The sequence below is a fragment of the Ammospiza nelsoni genome, chromosome 5, assembly GCF_027579445.1.
Source record: "Ammospiza nelsoni isolate bAmmNel1 chromosome 5, bAmmNel1.pri, whole genome shotgun sequence".
Lineage (NCBI taxonomy): Eukaryota > Metazoa > Chordata > Aves > Passeriformes > Passerellidae > Ammospiza > Ammospiza nelsoni.
In genome coordinates, this window is record NC_080637.1 from 23192143 (window position 1) to 23211625 (window position 19483).

General features: G+C 39.7%; 2 protein-coding genes across 3 annotated transcripts in view; one reads left to right on the top strand and one right to left on the bottom strand.

Annotated features, from left to right (window-relative positions):
• TSPAN12 (tetraspanin 12) overlaps positions 1 to 3076 on the top strand; it is a 41128-nt gene extending 38052 nt beyond the window's left edge. For both annotated transcript variants that reach the window (XM_059473008.1, XM_059473009.1), the window contains one exon: positions 1518 to 3076. In XM_059473008.1, coding sequence (XP_059328991.1) covers positions 1518 to 1823 — 306 coding nt within the window. In that variant the 3' untranslated portion in view covers positions 1824 to 3076. The remainder of the gene's footprint in view (positions 1 to 1517) is intronic.
• A 4426-nt stretch (positions 3077 to 7502) lies between these two features.
• KCND2 (potassium voltage-gated channel subfamily D member 2) overlaps positions 7503 to 19483 on the bottom strand; it is a 265273-nt gene continuing 253292 nt past the window's right edge. Inside the window, exons 4-7 of the mRNA XM_059473113.1 lie at positions 17410 to 17508; positions 15746 to 15841; positions 12521 to 12768; positions 7503 to 10736 (exon numbers count right to left, since the gene is read on the bottom strand). Coding sequence (XP_059329096.1) covers positions 10559 to 10736; positions 12521 to 12768; positions 15746 to 15841; positions 17410 to 17508 — 621 coding nt within the window. The 3' untranslated portion in view covers positions 7503 to 10558. The remainder of the gene's footprint in view (positions 10737 to 12520; positions 12769 to 15745; positions 15842 to 17409; positions 17509 to 19483) is intronic.

Consider the following 19483-nt stretch of genomic DNA (forward strand, 5'->3'; position numbering starts at 1 on the left):
GTGACCAGCATGCACTTTCATCTCTTCAAGTTAAAAGTACTAAAATGCAGGCAGTTTCTCTGTAATTAACAACAGATTTGGGAAGTGATATAGCTGCAACTGCCTTACAGTTAGAGAAAAGAAGATGCCAATGTGACAGTTTTTGTCCCCATCTCAATTCCAATTACATTGCTTTTGGTACAATGTTGCTTTTTTTTAATTGCAAAGATTTCATATTTGCTCTTTTTTGTGTGTCTTTGCTGCTGTTTAGAAAATGAAGTAATGAAACAAGCAGAGACATCAAGATCCTATAATTTATTCTGGTAGAATTATCAAAGAGTACATTAATTTTATTTACATCCTAAATGAAAATCTGTTGAGTACAGTGTGAATTCTGTGTGTGTGGCAAAAATTGGACCTTACATCAAATGCTTCTAGGACTGTAGCATTTGAAATTGGCTTTGGGGAATTTATGTGTGATTGAAAAGTGTTATTTATCATGTCCTGTCTTCAGATTCCATCACTTTGATCGATTGCTTTATTTTCTTAGAAAAGCTATAAGAAATATGAAGTGAGGATGTAAATGCAAAAAATAACATTCTCAAGACAGTGCCCATTTTGATGGATTCCTGACGTCTGTGTCTGGGACCAGTGCCCATCCAGTTTGTTACTCTGAGTTTCCCCTTGATATGTATTTTACTGAGATAATTGTGCTGTGAAACCCTGCAAAGCTTAGAATGGAGAATAAGCATCATGCAGAGTAGCAGAGGCCCCTCTCTTCTTGGTTTTATTGTCTCTAGGACTCTCATCATCCTCACTGAGCGACAGGACTGTAACTTGTGCTTGCACTGCTAGCCAGCAGTTCCCAAAGCTGCTGCCTCTCTGTGGATCCCTGCCGCCTTACACGGGCTTGGGAGCTTCTCTGAGGCCTTATGTGGGAGTTAGTTGGCCATGGAAGCAAACTGTGGGGCCTGCATTGATGGTTTGGAAAGAGCTAAATTCCATTTCTGTGAACATCACCTTACAATGTTGTAACGTAGTTTTCATGGGATTTTTGCTGATGAGGTTACGCAGCTTCCATAGATCTTTCCTACAATACTGTTTTAGCTTCAGAGTGTAGTATTATGTGTAGGAAAAGTCTAAAAGAGTTTAAAATAGTTGCCAGCTTTGAAGATCTTCAATTTAAAGAGAAAAACAAGATAATAAAAAGGATTTTAATGGCTTTTTAGACCTTCACAGAACAAGTTGAGTTTCTTTAACAATTAGTGAGAGTTGATAGTAATTCAGATTAACTTGGAGTTATTTCTGAAAAGTAGCACAGATATCTTTCAGTAAAGTCTCTGTGTAGAGCAAACTTAAAGTTGGCATTATGGAAGCAGTTAAAAAGTAGGCAAAATAATTTTCAAAGGAAGGAAGGTTTGAAGGAAGTGAGAGATTCTTGAGAGCCAGAAAAGACAGTAGTGGTTAGGATGAGCTAAGCCTTGGGTACTGCAACCCAAATATTACTGACTGGTTTTTAATCTGTTTTTGTTTTACAGGGATGTGGTAAAAAAATGTACACTTTCTTGAGGGGGACGAAGCAGTTGCAAGTGCTGAGATTCCTAGGAATCTCTATTGGAGTAATGCAGATCCTGGCCATGATCCTCACTATTACTTTGCTGTGGGCTCTGTACTATGACAGAAGGGATCCCAGGGCAGATCAGATCATGGCACTGAAGGGTGATACCTCGCAGGAGCTGTCATGTCATTCCATGGAGCTACTGAAACCAAGCCTCACCAGGATCTTTGAACATACATCCATGGCAAACAGCTTTAGTACACACTTTGAAATGGAAGAGCTGTAAGGGATGCGATGAATCTGCGAAGTCACAGAGGATTTTTTGTGTTGTTGTTACTTCTGTTCTGTTCCATCAAATATACCAGTCTTCTTATGTGTTGGAAACCAGCTAGTGAATGGAAGTGAAGAAGATCAGCAAAGAAAGATGAGCCTGTTGCCAGCCTCCTAGCCATGTCCTCAGCTGTGAAAGAGTGTTGATTTTGTGTGTTCATTTTTTAAAATGCACTCATTCAGTTGGGCACAGTAATACTCGTTGGCACAAGCTGTGTGAAGTGTTAAACACTGACTCAATCACAGGTAGACTGAACCTGTAAGGAAGCATCATGGGAAGGGAAGAGAAATATTCATCTTCTGAAGAAACAACTGTGCTTTGAGCAAACAAAATGTGACTTCAGCTGAAATTGACTTTTAATAAGCCATTTGGAAAATGTCTTTATCAGGGATCTATGTATGTATAATTGTGTGTTTTCATGTGTGCATGGAAAGCAGAGCTACAATTCAAGTTAATACTTGGATTTAAAAATTTGCAAGATTTGTAAAAAGGGCGAGATTTTCTTTTTTCTAACAAAATGTTTATCTTAGTTTTTGTTCTTAAAGATGTTCTAAAACTTCTATTTTTATCTAACATAATGGTTTTTTTAGTTTTAAATATATTAAACAGGGATTGAAAACAAAACTATTGCTGTGGACAATAGACTTTAGTTTTCTGGAGAATTCTTCCTTCAAACAGTTTGTTCTGTGGACTGTTTCTTAGTAAAAAGGAAGAAAACCTTAAACATTCTTGCCAAAATGGGAATCAATAGGGGAGTAGCACATTTTTATAGATAAATATTTTCTCCTGTTCATGATTCCCCTGAAGCTAGACACAAAAGACTGCAGGAAAAATGCTTACAGTTCTGGATGCTATTGCAATAATTGTAAAAGTACTCAAGGAAAAATTTTACTTTGATGAGGTGAGTGCTTCAGTAAGAACTCTCTGGTGGCCTAAAATGCCAGCCAGAAACATTAAAATGTATTTATTGAGGTGGGGAAAGTGCATTTTACTGTATTTTGATGAGCAATGTCTATGTCATAGGATTATTTTTACAATTGGCCACGCTCTTGAGATATATATTTGTTCCATTGAGTATAGTAGTTTGTGGCAAATGGGCTTGTTACATAATATTTCATTAAAAATTAGTTCATTTGTTTTGGAATTTGTAAAAGAAAAAAGAAATCAAGGTGTGATTTGGCAGACAATAAAATTACTTTTCTCTTAAATTCTGTAATAGCTTTTGTTTTTTCAGTCCTAGAGTGGGAGTGCTTTGGATGGGCATTCGGAAGGTCCTCCTGCTAGTGTGAGTTAATTTGACTTATCCATTCCTCTTACTCTGTTGTGGAGAAACTGCAATGTTAGTGCAATTTTCTTTTTTCTTTTTTATTACTTCTGAGAAAACGTCTTAAGGGCTTGTGAAATTAAGCACTTCAGTTGCGTGGGCTGTTTGCTTTTCCGCAGTCTGCTTCTGGGTATAATTATTTCGAGGGTACTATTGCAAGCAAGATTACCTTTCTGCTTTTGTACTTCTATAGGTGCTAATACCTATTTTGGGAGGTAAAAGGAGAGACCATCCCGAAATTTTGCTTGGGAGTGTCTTTGTCAGGAATACATTCTTATGTTCTGCTTGGGAAGCCTTGTCCCAATGTTGCTGCACAGGCAGAGCTGAGTTCCACCCTCCCACTGCTCAGCCTGGGTAGCATTGCCTTAGCTAAGGGTGAGGTTCCTGCTAAGGAGCAGGTGTCCAACAAAGTCTGAGTGCAGAGCAACTCCAGGCTTCAGAATGCTATGCTAGTGGTGCTACACAGCGCATTGATCATCTCTTGCCACTGTTTAAAAATCAAAAAAAGTCCGTACAAACCATGGATTGGGAAATCTTGATTATGGATTACGTGTACACAGCTACATTTGGTAGTGAATTACTACTGAATGTAGGGAATTTCACTTAAATAATGTAAAAAATGTAATGTAAAAAGAAATATAAAATTCCCTTTTTCAAGTAAGCCTCAGCCCTTAAAGTTTTACCCCAGGAGTGTCTGTGGAAGCCTTGTTTAGCCATGCTTCAGATATTCCTTGTCTTTCCATACAAGGACTGTTCAGACTAACATGGGGGTTGCCTGTGTATCTTCTAACCTGGATGTATTCTAACCTGCTCATCAAGGAACAAACAGGGCAAGCCAAGCTAGGGGATTGTGTTGGGATTTAGAGATATTTAGAACCCAGGTCATTTAGTTTTAAGCTGTCTGGGTGTGAGGAAGCACTGCCTTCAGGTGTAGTCAGGTTTCTTTAACAGCAGAGGATTGCTTAGACACAGAGCCAGCCTCCCAAAGCAGTGTTTATGGACCTCCACAACAATGAACATTTGGGATCAGGAAAAGCTCACTTGGACTTGGCTACCCAAATCCTGAGCCTGTCTACATTCTGGGAAAGAATATTTCTGTTTTGAGTATTTAACTGCATTTGCAGAAATAGGTCTCATCTGTAAATTGGAACACTTCAAGAATTTTTTTCTTGACTGCTCAGGTTATGAGGTGCCTGCTTTTCTAGGGCTTCTTCAAAGAGCCTTAAAATTAATTGGCTAGGCTGTGGTGAGCCTGCTCTTTTCCTGTAGAGCTTTAGATTCTGTGTAGCAGAGAGGCTGCTTGGCAAGACAGGAACATTTAGAGATACTTGAGGCAGTGAAAACTACTTCCTTTTATTTTCTTTTTTCCTCAGTTTTACAGGAGTACTTGGAGAAGGATGGTGTGGTTTTTGCTCTCTGCAGCATGAAGTGTAATGAACTAAATCTTTCTTGTTGCAGCAAACAACTACATAGATGCTCCTTAACATTTTTCAGAGAGCACTCGAGGAGTGCAACTGTATCAGAAAAAGGGGTCACTTCCTGCCAGCACCAAGTTTTGTGTTCAGCCCAGTGACTGTATCAAGTCCATGGCACTGTGCCTGTTGCTGTGGGGCTGAGCATGCTTTAGGAGGCAAAGATCACTGTTTCTGGTCCTTGGATCTGGTCCTGGCATTGATTCATCTGCCAACAGGTTGTATGACAAGATTTTTGGAAGTAAAAAGCTATGTTTTCTTCTTTATAGCTTTTCATTTTGTAAAAGCATATATGAATATAATGGAATATATATAAAGAATGAATAGTAAAAAGAGAGGCTGTTGGTTACAGCAACTATATAGTTAAATGTGGTGGAGGAAGGGATTTATGAATAGCTTTTAAAGTTTTTATTGTGAAAGCATTGTATTTGGTCTCAGAGCATGGTGCTAATAATGCTAAAGTTTCAAGCTCAATCCCCATACGGGCCATTCACTTAAGGGTTGGATTTGGTCCTTGTATGTCCCTTCCAACTCAGAATATTCTATGATTCTGTAAACTGTGCAGAAAAACACAGATTATTAAAGTCTTACAACATTGACACACAAGGGTTTGCATGGCACAGTAGTGGGGAGGGTATGGGGTGATTTCTCTGAGAAGCTGAGAAGCTTCCCCTGTGTCTGACAGAGCTAGAGCCAACCAGCTCCAGCACAGAACCTCTGCTGGCCAAGGCTGAGCCCTTTGGTGACAGGGGTAATCCCTCTGGGATAGCTATTTGAGAAGCAGAAAAAGTGGTTGTGGTAACAGCAAGTGCAGCTGGAGAGAGGAGTGGGAGGAACTGCTCTGCAGACACAAAGGTCAGTGAAGAAGGAAGGGCAGGAGGTGCTGCAGGCACCAGAGCAGAGGCTCCCCTGCAGCCAGTGGTGCAGCCCATGGTGCAACAGGCTGTCCCTGCAGCACAGGGAGGTCATGGTGGAGCAGAGACCCACCTGCAGCCCGGGGGAGCCCCACACCAGAGCAGGTGGGTGCCTGAAGGGAGCTGTGGCCCTGTCATAGCCCCACTGGAGCAGGCTCCTGGCAGGACCTGTGCAGAGAGGAACCCACGCTGCAGCAGGTCTGATGGCAGCTGTGTGTGACCCTTGGGGGGACCCATGCTGGAGCAGTTCATGAAGAACTGCAGTCCATGGGAGGGACTCTCTCTCCATGCAAGAAACACCTCCCATGGAAGGGACCCCATACTGGAGCATGTAAAGAGTGTGAGGAGCCTTTCCTGGGAGGAGGGAGCATCAGAAAACACGATGAGCTGACCACAGACCTCATTTCCTGTCTCCCTGCATGTCTGAGGAGGAGGAGGTAGAGTTCAGGAATAAAGTTGAGCTTAGGTAAAAGGGAAGGAGGGGGGAAAGATGTTTTATTTTTTATTACCCTGTTTGGATTTGATTGGTAATAAATTGCACCAAGTGGTCTGTTTTTCCTATGACAGCAGTCAGTGAGTGATCTCTCCCTGTCTATATCTGAACCCAAGATATATTACTGTTACATTTTCTCTTCCCTGCCCGGCTGAGAAGGGAAGAGATAGAGTGGCTTTGGTGGAAATCTGGCATCCTGCCGGTGTTGTCAGCCCACATCAAGCATTGCATTTAATTCATACAGAATGCTATTGTTGAAGTGAGATGGTATCTAAAACTTTCCAACTTGTGTATGATTGACTACTTCCTGTTTAAAAAAATGTGATGTCCTAAACTTTTGAGAGTTTCTATATATCCACTTCTGTTTTATTCAGCATTCCCCCACTTCAGTTGTTCCTTGTGCGTGGATACTGTTAAGTAGACAACTAGATGATATAGGCAGGTAAGAAAATAAGCTGCTGGATAATTCCATGTATCTTCTGGACTTTGCCAATCTGTGTTCACTCCTGACACTCCTGCTCTTTTAGCCACGTTTGTGTATCCCATCAGCTGATGGCTCCTCTAGAACAGGTGATGGTCCTAAAATATTCCCATAGACAATTGTAAAATAAAGCCCTGGCGGGCCTCAGGTGCAGCAAAGAGAGCTTATGACCTCCTAACCATGCTCCCTGCCCAAAATTTAATGATCCTGTGGCTTCAGTAATTTGTTCTCCTCCAGATCAGCTTCCTCTCTGAAGGTCCCCTTCTGTCTGCAGCAGCTGAGGCTGCATTGGGTTGTAGCCAGGATGCTTCCACCAAGAGTATATCCACAACTTTAAAATGTAAAGTGTACATTTTCAGTTTGCCTTCTGTGGCTATTTTATGAGAGGACAGTTGTTATCAAAAATGCTCTGGGATAGTTCACAGACAGGTGTTATCTGTTATCTTTCCCCACTACCCAGAGCAGTGAGCTCCTCACAGAGGCAGACATCAGGTGTGCCAAGGTTGATCAACATCATCTGCACCTAGTTACCCTTCATTAATGATCCATGGTGTGTTGCTACCTGTTCTTAGTCTACAAATAGAGTTTGATCTTCTCTGTGCACTAGTATTTTATCAAGGGAATTTGATAGCAGGTATGAGAAGTTCAGCAGAGCAGTTTAGTTTTTGGATGTACACAAGGGACATTTTTTAAAGTACAGATAAAGAGATGGAGTTCATACTGCTGGAAATGTTCAAACTGCTGCTCCAATTTTCTCTGCTGCTGCGGGCTGGGAAGGCAGAGGTGATGGCTGGTCCCTGAGGAGAAGGGCAACTCTGCAGTGGAGCTGTGGCATCCTGGCCTTGATGGTTCTAGTATGGTTTAGATAGACTCATGTCTTGCCTGGAATTACTGTCTAGGATATTCGCTGACTTCAGATTAAGTGTTCCTTCCAAACTATTAGAGGGGAAAAAATTTTCATTAATAAGTTATTGCAAAACCAAGTTGACCCATTCAAGCATGCAGATGTTTTATTTAAATATTCCTCAAATGTCTATTTATTCAGCATAACACATGTATTATGCTGCCTTCTGAAATACGATATATGACTGTCAAACAAAATTGTCAAAACAACAATCTTGGTTTCTTTGTATGATACACAGAAATAATTACATTTCATGTACAGTACAGATGCATTTTACACAGTCATCAACAGTCATTCACTACCAAAACAGCATTTAAATCACCTAAAACACCAAAAAAATGTGTATTTCCCAAATTCAGAATAAATTAATGGTTTTGCATGTGACATATGGAAATAGGAGACAAGACTGGAATTCTGAAAAATCATACTAAATCATCTCTTAAGCTGCATTTTAAAAATGAAAATACAAGTTGCTTCAGGGGTATAACTGTTATGCAAGTGTATTGCTGTAGTGTGTTCTTTCTAGAGCCTATGAACAGGAGAATAAAGAGCTTTTAAAAGACACATGACCTGATGGAGTCAGTAGGTTTCCTGGGTTGTATGTAGTCTGTACCAAAGTAGGTTTAGTAACTGCCCCTTTGCATTATTTAGCTGATATAACTAGTCATGAATTACCACATGACATAAAGAAGTTGTTGCAGTTTGCTGACATCAAGGCAGTTTTTATGTTAATAAATGTTTGGCAAAAGGTGGGAACCAAGTATGAGTAACCATGCGTAGAAGTAGGATGCAAGTCAAAAAACTGATGTGTTCTGCCTCTCTTTTGAATCCATTATAGTTTATGTAACCTACCAGCTTCAGCAGATCTGCTGCAGGGTGGAAGAGAGAGCAGTGCTGGGTAATGGACTTAGGCAGGGCTGCTCAGAAGGAGCCCTTCCTCTGGCTCAGAGCACAGCCCGCGCTTCTGCTCTCTGATGTTTGAAAGAAATGCAGAAGCTCAGTTTACAATGAGTAAATCCTTCTGATTTGAAAAAAAAAATAATTGGGAAGTTAATTGCAAATTAACCAAGACTGCATTAATTTCAGAATAAGTAAATGATAAAAGAGTAATGAATGGTATTATCTACTCTTTTTACTTGCAGTTTAATTCTAATATGTGATGCTGTATTTTGGTGTATATACTGTAGCATGATAGTCTATCATCTACTCTTCACTGTTGACAGGTAGAGAGAAGGACCAGTATTTGTGTGCAAGAAAAAGTGTATCATCAGCAAGTTTCAGTTTTTAGTGGGTATTTTAATGTAAATTTTCAGGTCAGTAGAATGCTAGCAAATACTATACTGAAACATACACTACTCAAACTATTAAATAACTGTGTTAATAATTTATTGTAATGGCATCTAATGCACTGAGCGTTTTGATTTATATGCATATTTTATTTTGCAGACATGCAATTATTTCTGATCCAGTGTTTCTGATGTATATATGTATGTATTGATATGCACATATTCTGTGTATATTTGATGTATATGATGTATGGTATGTCATGAATATAAGAAGCATTATGATACATCTAATGTAATGTGATGAAGAAAAATTACACTTTTTTATCATAAAGTTTCTGATAATATCAATGTATTTTATAAATTAAGCCAAGAAGCCTTAACTTGTAAAGCCTTCATATTAGCTTTTAGGCCTGCCCATGTAGGCAAATTCCAATTGAAATCAATTATATTTTTATAGCTTTGGGACTCAATCCATTATTCTGTCATTGTTCTTAGGTAATTGAATATTTTTCCCACAATATAAATTCTCAAACAAGTTTTAAGATGCAAGTTTAACAGATAATTACAAAAAGAATTTAGCAATCATTTTTACTGAATGTCTTTCAGTGTCTTCCAGTGTAGCTAATACTCTGGATGCTGCAGGATGTAAGAAAGGAACCATTTGGAGACAAGTGTTAGCTGATCCCCAAAACACATTTTTGGTAATTTTAATTCAAATAGGATTGCTCCTGTAGCAGTTAACTGTGACAAGAAGTTTGCTCTGAAAATACAGAAGTAGACAAGTTGTCTATGGAAGAATGGACTGTTGATTCATCAGTGTCCTTGAAATCCCAAATGATACAGTTATGTTGGAGTGGGCAATGAAGTGTCAGAGAAATAGAGAACAGTGAACAAAAGGAGCAATGGCTGAATAGCAATTTGTGGTGCAGTTTGGCTGTAAGATTATTTAAATGTTTGCCATTAGAAGTTTAAAGTGTAGATGAAGTTGTGTAAAATACCTTAAAAAAAATCCTGATTCCTGATACAACAGGTGTACAATGACTTATTGCAGTTGTAACAGTACCTAGGAAGCAAGATAAAACAATAGTAAATATTGAACTAACTGAACACCTTCAGTTCACTAATGAGTGTTTGAGTAAGAAATACTGCATTTTTCAAAGGGAAGTTATTTGTACAACTACCATGGAACATTAACAATCAGCTTGTTGTAAGTGCACGGAAATGCCCCTTTCTACAGTATTATTTTATCATGCCTAATCTGAAAAACAACAAAAGTAAACTGAGATCACAGCTTCAAATAATTTCAGCATGCATTATGGTTGTAGTTCTTTCAGTCAGTACAAACATATTTCATATGAGCATTTTCTCATTCATTTTTTGATAGTTCTTCAACAAGTTTGTGGTTTATTAACAGGGAAAAAAAAGACGTTATCAAAATGTTTCTTGTTGTTTTGCATTCAGCAGGAACATAGGTTTCTATTTTTTCGTTTGTGTTTTTTTCTAAAAAGAGCTTTCATGATGAGAAGAAGCATCAATGGGGACATTTCATTGTGCTCATATAGTAAGTCAGGATGGTCACAGAAGATTCCACCGCGCATCAGTTCGGACAGGGGGTAAGAAACTCCTTTTGGTTCACACCCTATGACACCAAAACCCACAAAGTTTATTTCTCCTGAACCTCTTGCTCTGCGGCCACTGGCACACTCGTCAAGGGGCGTTGTCTTTGTCAGCTCTCTCATTCCTCACGACTCGTTTTTCACTGCTCGAGCTCAGCTTGCAAGTGGTCTTTATGCTAATTTATAAATAATTCTTTGTTTTATAATGCAGATACTCTGACAATGTTTCCTCCCGAGTACTCGGGAGAGTCTGGCCTATCATCTCCTTCAGGTGTGGTGACTGGAGGTGTTGGGATGCTGATTATTGCTGTAGTGACATAAGGCTGCTCACAGTTTAGTTTAACGCACTCTTCCACTTTGGCATTTAAGCTGGAACGGCTGGAGGAAGAAACAAAAATCCATGAAAATGAAAGTCCACGTTACCACAAACCTCTTGAGCCTGATTCCATTCCCTCAGCCAGCCATCTCCATCCTGCCCCACTGGAGAGCTCTGAGCACAGAGCAGCACCACCCCACTGCACCCCAGCAGCAGGTGGTCCATGGCTATGCTCACGTCCACGTCCCTTTCTCGCTTCCTTCCCACCATTTCAGCACTTCTCAGCCATCACCTGTGTTTCTGGACTGGGGAACCACTGCAAAGCTAGCACAGCCAAGTTCCTTACTAAGCAGGAAACTAGGGGCCAGTCCAAGTCTCCTGCATATTCCTCAATACCATGCTTATTTAATAACATTTGGATATTTGGAATAGTTTCGTCACTGAAATGGCTGTCAGACATTGGAACAGGCTGCCAAGGGAAGTGGTTTACCCTTGGAAATGTTCAAAAGGACTGTAGATGTGGCCCTTGGAAATGTCATTTAGTGGTGAACATGGTGGTGCCAAGTTAATAACTGGCTTCAATGATCTTGGAGGTCTTTTCCAACCCTAGTGGTTCTGTGATTCTGTGTATATTCTGTTTTTACACAATGGCAAGGCACTCTATTATATGCGCTAATTAAATTTGTGTTTATATGTTCATGGAGTTGCTGCAGTACGTCCTCAAAGTAAAAGACTTGAAAAACTCAGACTACTTCAAGGTGAAACCAGCATTTTATGCTTGTGTTTTTGTTTTCTAGCACAAAGCTGCTGCTTTTTGTTTTTATATACATGGCATCTGGAAGTATGGTGCAGACACATCCTCTAGCAGAAAAAGAATGGATCCAGGCAGAGTATTTCCTGAAAAACTAAGATAGATTTGAGCTTTGTGCTGGCCAGGAGGTTTCATTGCATAACAGCTGAAAATCTTTAGTAGTTTGAAGAGTTCCAAGCTGTTGGATTGTTCATGGAAGTGAAATCCAAATGTAATAACTATACAAAGGAAGCTACTCAAAATGTAGCTTAACAAGACAATCTGTATAGCAACTTGTACTGAAAATACTTCTTTATTAAAGGGTGGCATGAATGAGATCAATAGAAAACACTTCTGCGTCTTCTGGGACCTTTGCTGTGTTTTCATAGGTGATATTTGGATATATGTAAAAGCCAAATACTTTACTTTTGAAAGGACAGGGAAATTCAATAAATTACACACTCTTAAACTGCACTTACCTCACTTTTGTAATAACTCCTCAAACTAGAAAATAAGAAAATTTTTCTTACCCATTTCATATTTTTTTTTATTTAGAAGAGTCTTCCTTATGACTATTACACTTAGGACTCTGGGAATCAGTTTTATTTCTCTGCTCTGCAGAAATGCAAGGAAGTCTCATTTCATTTGCCTCTGAACCAAGAAGGGACAGACAAAGCACTTGCTCATCTCATATATCTGAATTGGACATTTTTCTGTGTGAAATTTTTCTTTTATGCATTTGTCCATAGGATAGAACATCTGGTGCTCTATTTTACGTGGCGTAAAACGTAGATGCTGTTTGTTGTGAATGGGGCACGGTAGTTTGTGAGGAGGGCCTGAGAGGGCAGAAATGGATAGAGAGGGAGACTATTCTATTATTTTGGATTAAGCTTGAAGCAAAAGAAGCACAGAATATTTCAGTACCAGTTCCTCTTTTTAGATGAGTATTGGACCCTCATCTTCAGGCTCACCACCTGCCTGAGCGCAACCCTTTGCATCAGTTCCCTACCAAAGCCAGGGGCCTCAGCCCTGGGTGTGCCCATGCACATGAGGTACCTGTTGGACAGGGGAGTCCTCTCCACGCATCTGATCTGGATGGTGCTGAGCTCCTGCACGCTGCCGGGGCGGCTGCCGCTGGCGGCGGCGTTGGGGATGCGGTACGTCTTCTTGTGCCGCCGCGAGCAGCACGTGCCCGTCACGCCCGGCTGCGACGACAGCGAGGGGCTGTGGCTCGGCGGCCTGTTCACTGTGGAAACCTCCATGCAGCTCTCCTCGTAGACCTGCTCATCCACAAACTCGTGGTTCTGGCCCCGAGGCATCCAACAGAGGGACAAAGCACACACAGGAAGATAATTGAAGTGAGCATATTAATGGTGATTGTTTAACGGCTTAAATTGACACAACTGAATAAACTGGGAAAGTTAGCTTATTCTTGATTATAGTGTTTAGCCCATATTAGTCTGGGCTGAATACCAATACAAATGTAAACATTGGAACAAAATTAACAAGAAAATGTTAATCCAAATTATTTTGCAAAATAGCATGTGGTTATAGTGTAGTTTGCATTATAAATATCTGCACAATCTTTGAAGTGCCACAAAATAGGGGATTATGTTTATTAATAAAATGCAAGCGGTGCTTTTGTAAACACTCTAAATGTCAGTTGAAAATAAATAAGATGTATTATATTGAACTATAATATAATAAAAATCATAAATATTTTCCAGATAAGTTTATAAGACTTCCTTTTGAATTACATCTTAGAAATCAGGGTCTGACACAACATTTCTTGAGGTATGCATCTATCTAAAAGAAAAAACATTTAAACAAATAGCAATTTTGACTAGAAGAGATGAGATTGTTATTTGAAAGCATTCAAAAAGTTCCTAATTACTGTAGATGGATGTATGAAAAGCAGTTTAGAGGACTGAGTATTTTAGTCAAATGAAGTCCTCTTTATTCATGCAGTCTTCACTCAGTCCCAGGAAAGACAGTAGTTTTATAGGGTGGTTGCAAAGATGAATCCAAATCCACTCAAATATCCAGTTTACATTAATTAATCAAGTAGTTTGGGAGTATTTCACATCCAACCACAATTCCCACATTTTCTATGTGTACAAAAGAGTGTGAAATAGTGCTGTTGCTTATGGTGGCAAGGGAGGGGAGGAGATGCAGGGGACTGGGACAAGTTTTTATACTTATTTAAAACTAACCAGAGATTGAAATATGTTGGCATGCAGTTTGAGCAAGCCTCCTTCTTCAAGAAAACTCTTTCTATTTACTGTTGGAGTTAGTCTGTGTATCCCAACAATGTTTTAGAGGAATTGTTTAAGAAGCATTTTCTGAATTGTTTTACACTCTACTTACTCTCACATTAGTTTTGTCAGCCTATTGCATTTTTGTCTATTAGAATGAGGTAAATTATTTTTCCCCTAAAAATTTTGTTTTAATTGGAAACATGCTGATTTTTTCCAGAATTGCCATATGGGGCCAATAAAAATATGTGAACAAAGTAAAGAGAGTAACAACTCTGGCCAAGTGTTTGTGACAAATGGAAATACCTTTATAGGCATAAGATTTTTATTTACATTTTTTCTGTTTTTCACACAGACATAAATTGGTGTGATTTAAGAGGCATTGAAGAATGTAAATTTCAAGTGACAAGGAAAAAAAGAACTTGCTTGACAAATGACTTTTATAAGGCATATGTCAGTCACAATCAAAATTTTGAACATGATCACACAGTAGGCATAAAATTCAGAGAGAAAAATAACCTAATTGCTCTTGTGAGATTACATTCAGGGGCTTGCAGAATGTTTGCCAAGAACTCTGTTATTTGTCTGATTAAAAGTAATTTTGTGCTTCCTAAAACCTTTATGGAGCAATGATTAAAGAGTTTTATTGACTGAACTTTTAATATAGAGTTGAAACATTTTGAAATGCTATAATGGCACAAGTTAATTGATTTAATTATACTTATTAATTAACTGTTCCTAAATTAGCTAAAAGTAATTTGTAAAATATATTTTTTAGTGCAATTAGTTTCATTATTAATGCAATCTTCACAGAATTCCATAACATTGCCTACTCTGCATTTCTGAGGGTGGGTGAGATATTCTCCTATTGACTTTTCAGTGACAGAAAAGAGAAAATAACCCTTTTCTCAGTATCATGATGGTTATACCACAAAGGATGGTGAGAGTCGTAAGAAGACGCACCACCCTTCCTGTTCTACAATGAACCAGAAACTTGCCAGATTCCAAATGCCGAGGGCCCAAAATATCAAGTTCCCACTAAAATTTTAGGAATGCATCGTCTCCAGAATGCAGCTTGGAACTGCTGTATATATTTTTGTGTTAATATATCATAGGAGCTCAGTGCCGGTAGCAGAACCCAACAGAAGGAAAGAAGAATGTAGATTCAAGAAAAAAAGATAATACTTGCTTTACAGACTTAATTTTTTACAGAAAAATTTAAAAAAATGTTTTACAGACTCCTCAATTATCATTAGATGAAAGGTGACACTTTGGGAGGTGAATTCAGCTCCTACCAAATAAATAGAAAATTTTTTCCCTGATTTCTATGAAAGTTTGACAAGACCTGTGGTTATTACTCAGATTTTTAAATATGTTTACAATATTCTACTGTGGAAGAATTTTAAAGGCAAATTACTATTATCAGGTTCTGTCTCAAAAATGTTTCAAAAGGACCCAGTGAGAATCTTAGCAAAATAAACCACAGTGTTCTCTGAATAGGAAGTAAGAGGTTCTACCCTACAGCACATTTTATAAAATTAATACTTCTAAAGTAAGAAGGGAGGAGACATAAGCACAACAAGCATATGGATGATGTATTGCTAATTGACATAACAACTGGGCCCTTTTATTTCAGAGACATGTTGTCAAGAGGAGAACATTAAATTCCACACTTATATCAGGTTTTAATTTATCAAAATTTAGCAATGTTTGTTGTGGGAAAAATGTTAAGTCTTTGTTGTTTGTTTGTTTTGGGGGGGGGTATTTGGTTTGGTTTTTTCTTTTTTTTTTTTTTTTGAGAAGAAGCAGAATGACTTTCACAGTGATCTCCATCAAATATTGCAGAAGTTACATCTCTCTGTTATTTATATGCATTGGGTATAAAGCCTTAAAATAAGATAAAATGGCTTTTCTTCCCAGTTAGCTGCTTTAATATAAAAGCTCATTAATTAAAAGAGAGAACTGGAAACATTCAAAACCCGGCTGGTGTTGCAATTCTCAGGAAAACACAGCTCTCTTTTCTTACCGTAGTTTTTTCCAGGCAGTGAAGCAGGTGGTGGTGCTGTGTTTCAAAGGAAGAGCCAGATTTGCCAACAAAGGCCTGTTCTTCTTCATTGGAGGACTGTTGATACATAAAACTGTGTATTATTGTCAGTTTTGAACAAGAGGGTTCTTATCCAAATATTTGATCAGAGCTAATCTGGATCGTACATCGTAGCGTAAATGCAAGGCTTTGTCTACAAAGTATACAAAAAATTATTTTGCACCTTAATTTGCTTTTGCTTTTTTTTTAATCAAACTATTTTCCTTCCTTCCCTTGCACCTCCTTTTAAATGTTTTCATCTTAGATCTTTTATGCATGGATAAAATAGAACTATTTACAAGTGCAATCAACACATAAGCTTTGAATGTTGGATCAACACATGTTTAAAATTTTAATCAATTTAAGTTACAGTAAAATATTTGTTCTTCCTGAGAATGTGCTTCATTTAAATAAAACTAAAAATAGCTGTCCTCCCAGGATCATTTCATAGCACTAAAGAATTTGTAATACTGCTGCTTACACAAAAATTCATGTCAGTGATCCCAATCTACTGGGTTTAGAAAGCATATAGAAAATGTTACTGATATAGAATGAAGAATTAAGTAGAAAGCATCCACTGTTTATTAATTGCTTTCATAATTATTCACTAGAAAGTAAAAAACCAAATAGGGGAGGAAGTGGGATAACAGAAAAGAATACAATTCAACCATGGGATATTGGAAATCTGCATGGTAATTAAGCTATTTGGTGTCTTTTTTATTCAAATATTTGAGTTCTTTCAAGCAGAAGAGGAAACAAGGGCTGTGACTGCTCATCTCTCATGCTACACAGGACAGATAGACAGACAGCCACTTCCTCCTCTGCTGGCTATAGGTTTAAGTATCCGGCTGTTTAACATGTATTGAGCAGAAAGGGCACAGAGGAATAAAAGCCTTCCTGTATTCCTCAGGGAATAGCCTAAATGCCAGAAAATGGCAGGGATTAAAAACCACTCTGTCTGCAGTCTTTCTGGGCTGGGTGCAGCCTTGAGCAGCCAAGGGCTGTCTCCCAGAAGCATGGGTGGTCACTGTGGATCCCAGTCCCAGCTGCTGGTACTGGCTTCTGTGGCAGGGAGGAGCAGGGAATTTACTTCAGATAACATTAGATTATAATGCATTTGAGGTAATCACCAAGATTCTCCTTAAACCCAAGTAGGTGCTTCGAGGGAACACTTCACTCTGCAACACCCCTCTCTGCAAACAGTATTCAAGAGCTGTCTTTTCCTTTACTGATGATGAAATCTGGTTTTGTCAGCCATGTTCTACCTGTTTAAAGCCAAGTGAGATTAATCCAACCCACCTCCTAAGAGGCAAATGCTCTGTACTTTCCTTAACAAGTTATTCTACAGGATCTAACTCCAAAAATATGGGTTACATTGAATCCAGCATTTCTATCCGGACATTTCCCCCATCTCCTAATACCCTGCCATGGATTCTCACAGCTTCCTTTAACAGCAGTAATTGTCCAGTTTATCCTTCCTTAATCAACCTCTAAAGATAACATTGCCCAGAGCCCCAAGGCGACTCACCCTGGTGATAAGTAGAATAAACTACTGCTGGGCTGCCATTAAGTGGTTACTCCCGAGGTGGGGGGAACACAAACATTACCTGCTGCAGCTGGTTACTCAGCAAGCCGTTCCGTTTGCTCTGCATGTAGGCATTAGCGCTCCCGCTCTTGGCGGCACGGATCCGAGCGAGCCTGGCTTTCTGTGGAAACACAGCGAGTGAACAGTGCCGTTTGTACTCACAGCCATCGCCCTGTTTGTCTAAAACCGCTAATTGGAATCAGCTGCTTATGAATACCAGTCTCACAGTGACTGACAGACTGCATTGCATCCATCCTCCAGGTGGAGCAAATCACAAGTGTCTTCCCATTTAAAATGTATTTGGTAGAATTTTTTTTTGTTTGCATGTATCAGCTACTAAGAAGAAGGACTTTGGCGAAGGGATTAGACAGATCAGTATGGAAGTGCCACCTTTTTTTGTTTTGCATTGCTGCAACTGCCACTCCTTATGTCTTGTAGAGCAGAAACATGGACATCCATTTCAGTTGCTATTGCAGTGAAAATCTCTTTAAAGGGAAATAAGCAGTTCTGAAAAAAATGGAGCATTGTGACATCTATGAGTAGGTTTCTCAGAGTCTTCTGGGTTTTTGGAGTACCAAAATGTAATAGTGCAAATGTAACAGTGGTTTTATGCTGTCTCCCAGCTGCATTCCTGAATATTTGCCAGGACATTTTAAAATCATAGAATGGTTTGGGTTGTAAGGGACCTTAAAGGTTCATCAGTTCCTGGAAGAACCCCCACCATGGGCAGAGACTCCATGCACTACATCACGATCCCATCCAGTCTGGCCTTTAAGACTTTCAGGGGTGGGGCATCCACAACTTCTCTAGCAACATGTTTCTGTGCCTCACCACCCCCTTAATAAAGAATCTCTTTCCAAAATCTAATATAAACCTGCCCTCTTTCAATTTAAAACCACCACACCTTGTTGTGTCACTATCTGCCTGTATAAGAAGTCACTCTCCCTCCTTTCTATAAGTCCCTTTTATGTACTGGAAGGCTGCTCCAAAGTCTCCCTGGGGACGCCTCTTCTCCAGGCTGGACAACGCCAGCTCTCAGCCTGTCTTCACAGGAGGGATGCTCCAGCCCTTGGATTATCTCTGTGACCTTCCTCTGGACCTGCTCTAACAGGTCCATGTCTTTCTGGAGCTGAGGACTCCAGAGCTGGATGCAGCACTCCAGGTGGGGCCTCACCAGAGCAGGGTAGAGTGGCAGAATCCCCTCCCTTGCCCTCCTGGCCATGCTGCTCTTGGTGCAGCCCAGGATGTGCTTGGCTTTCTGGGCTGTGAGTGAACAGTGCTGGCTCATCTTCAACTGTACATCCACGAGTACTCCCAGGTTCTTCTCCACAGGACTGCTCTCAATTACCTCCTCTGCCAGCCTGTGCTCATGTTCAGAATTGTCCTGACCCAGGCGCAAGCCCTTTGCACTTGAATTTTTTGATTTTTCATGAAGTTCTCATGGGCCTACTTCTCAAGTTTGTCCAGCTCCCTCTGGATGGCAGCTCTTCCTTCTGTTGTGCCAAAGACATTGCTCACCTTTGTATCATCTGCAGACTTGCTGAAGCTCACCTGATCTCACTGCTGGTGTCATTGATGAACATACTGAAGGGCACCAGTCCCAATACAAAGCCCTGAAGGCACCACTCCTCACCAGCCTCCACCTACCCATTCATGTCTGTCAGTATAACCAGACTTAAAACTTACCATTTTTGGTCATAGACTGTTCACAACCTGATTTTTCAGAGATACCAATTACTGAGAGAAGTTTGTGATTTCTCAGGTGAGCCTCATTGCTTGTGAAGGTGACTTTCATCCAGAGTAGAAGGAGGCTCATGAGTGACATTTTGCATCCACTGAATTTTGTACAACACACAGAACAGAGAATTAGGGGAAAGCATGAAGAATGGACTCTCTCAACCATTAATGTGGAAAACAGAAGCTTTTATGGGATTACTGGGTTGGCTTCCTGGTTCTGTATTTTTTGGGGCTTGTTACCTGTATAAGATGGAATCTGGGTTGATCTTCATGGTTAGATTTCTGATTCTGAAAGCCAAATGCCTAGCAGCATCTGGAATTAAATGGCTGCTGAAGCACAGAAGGAGATACAGTAAAGC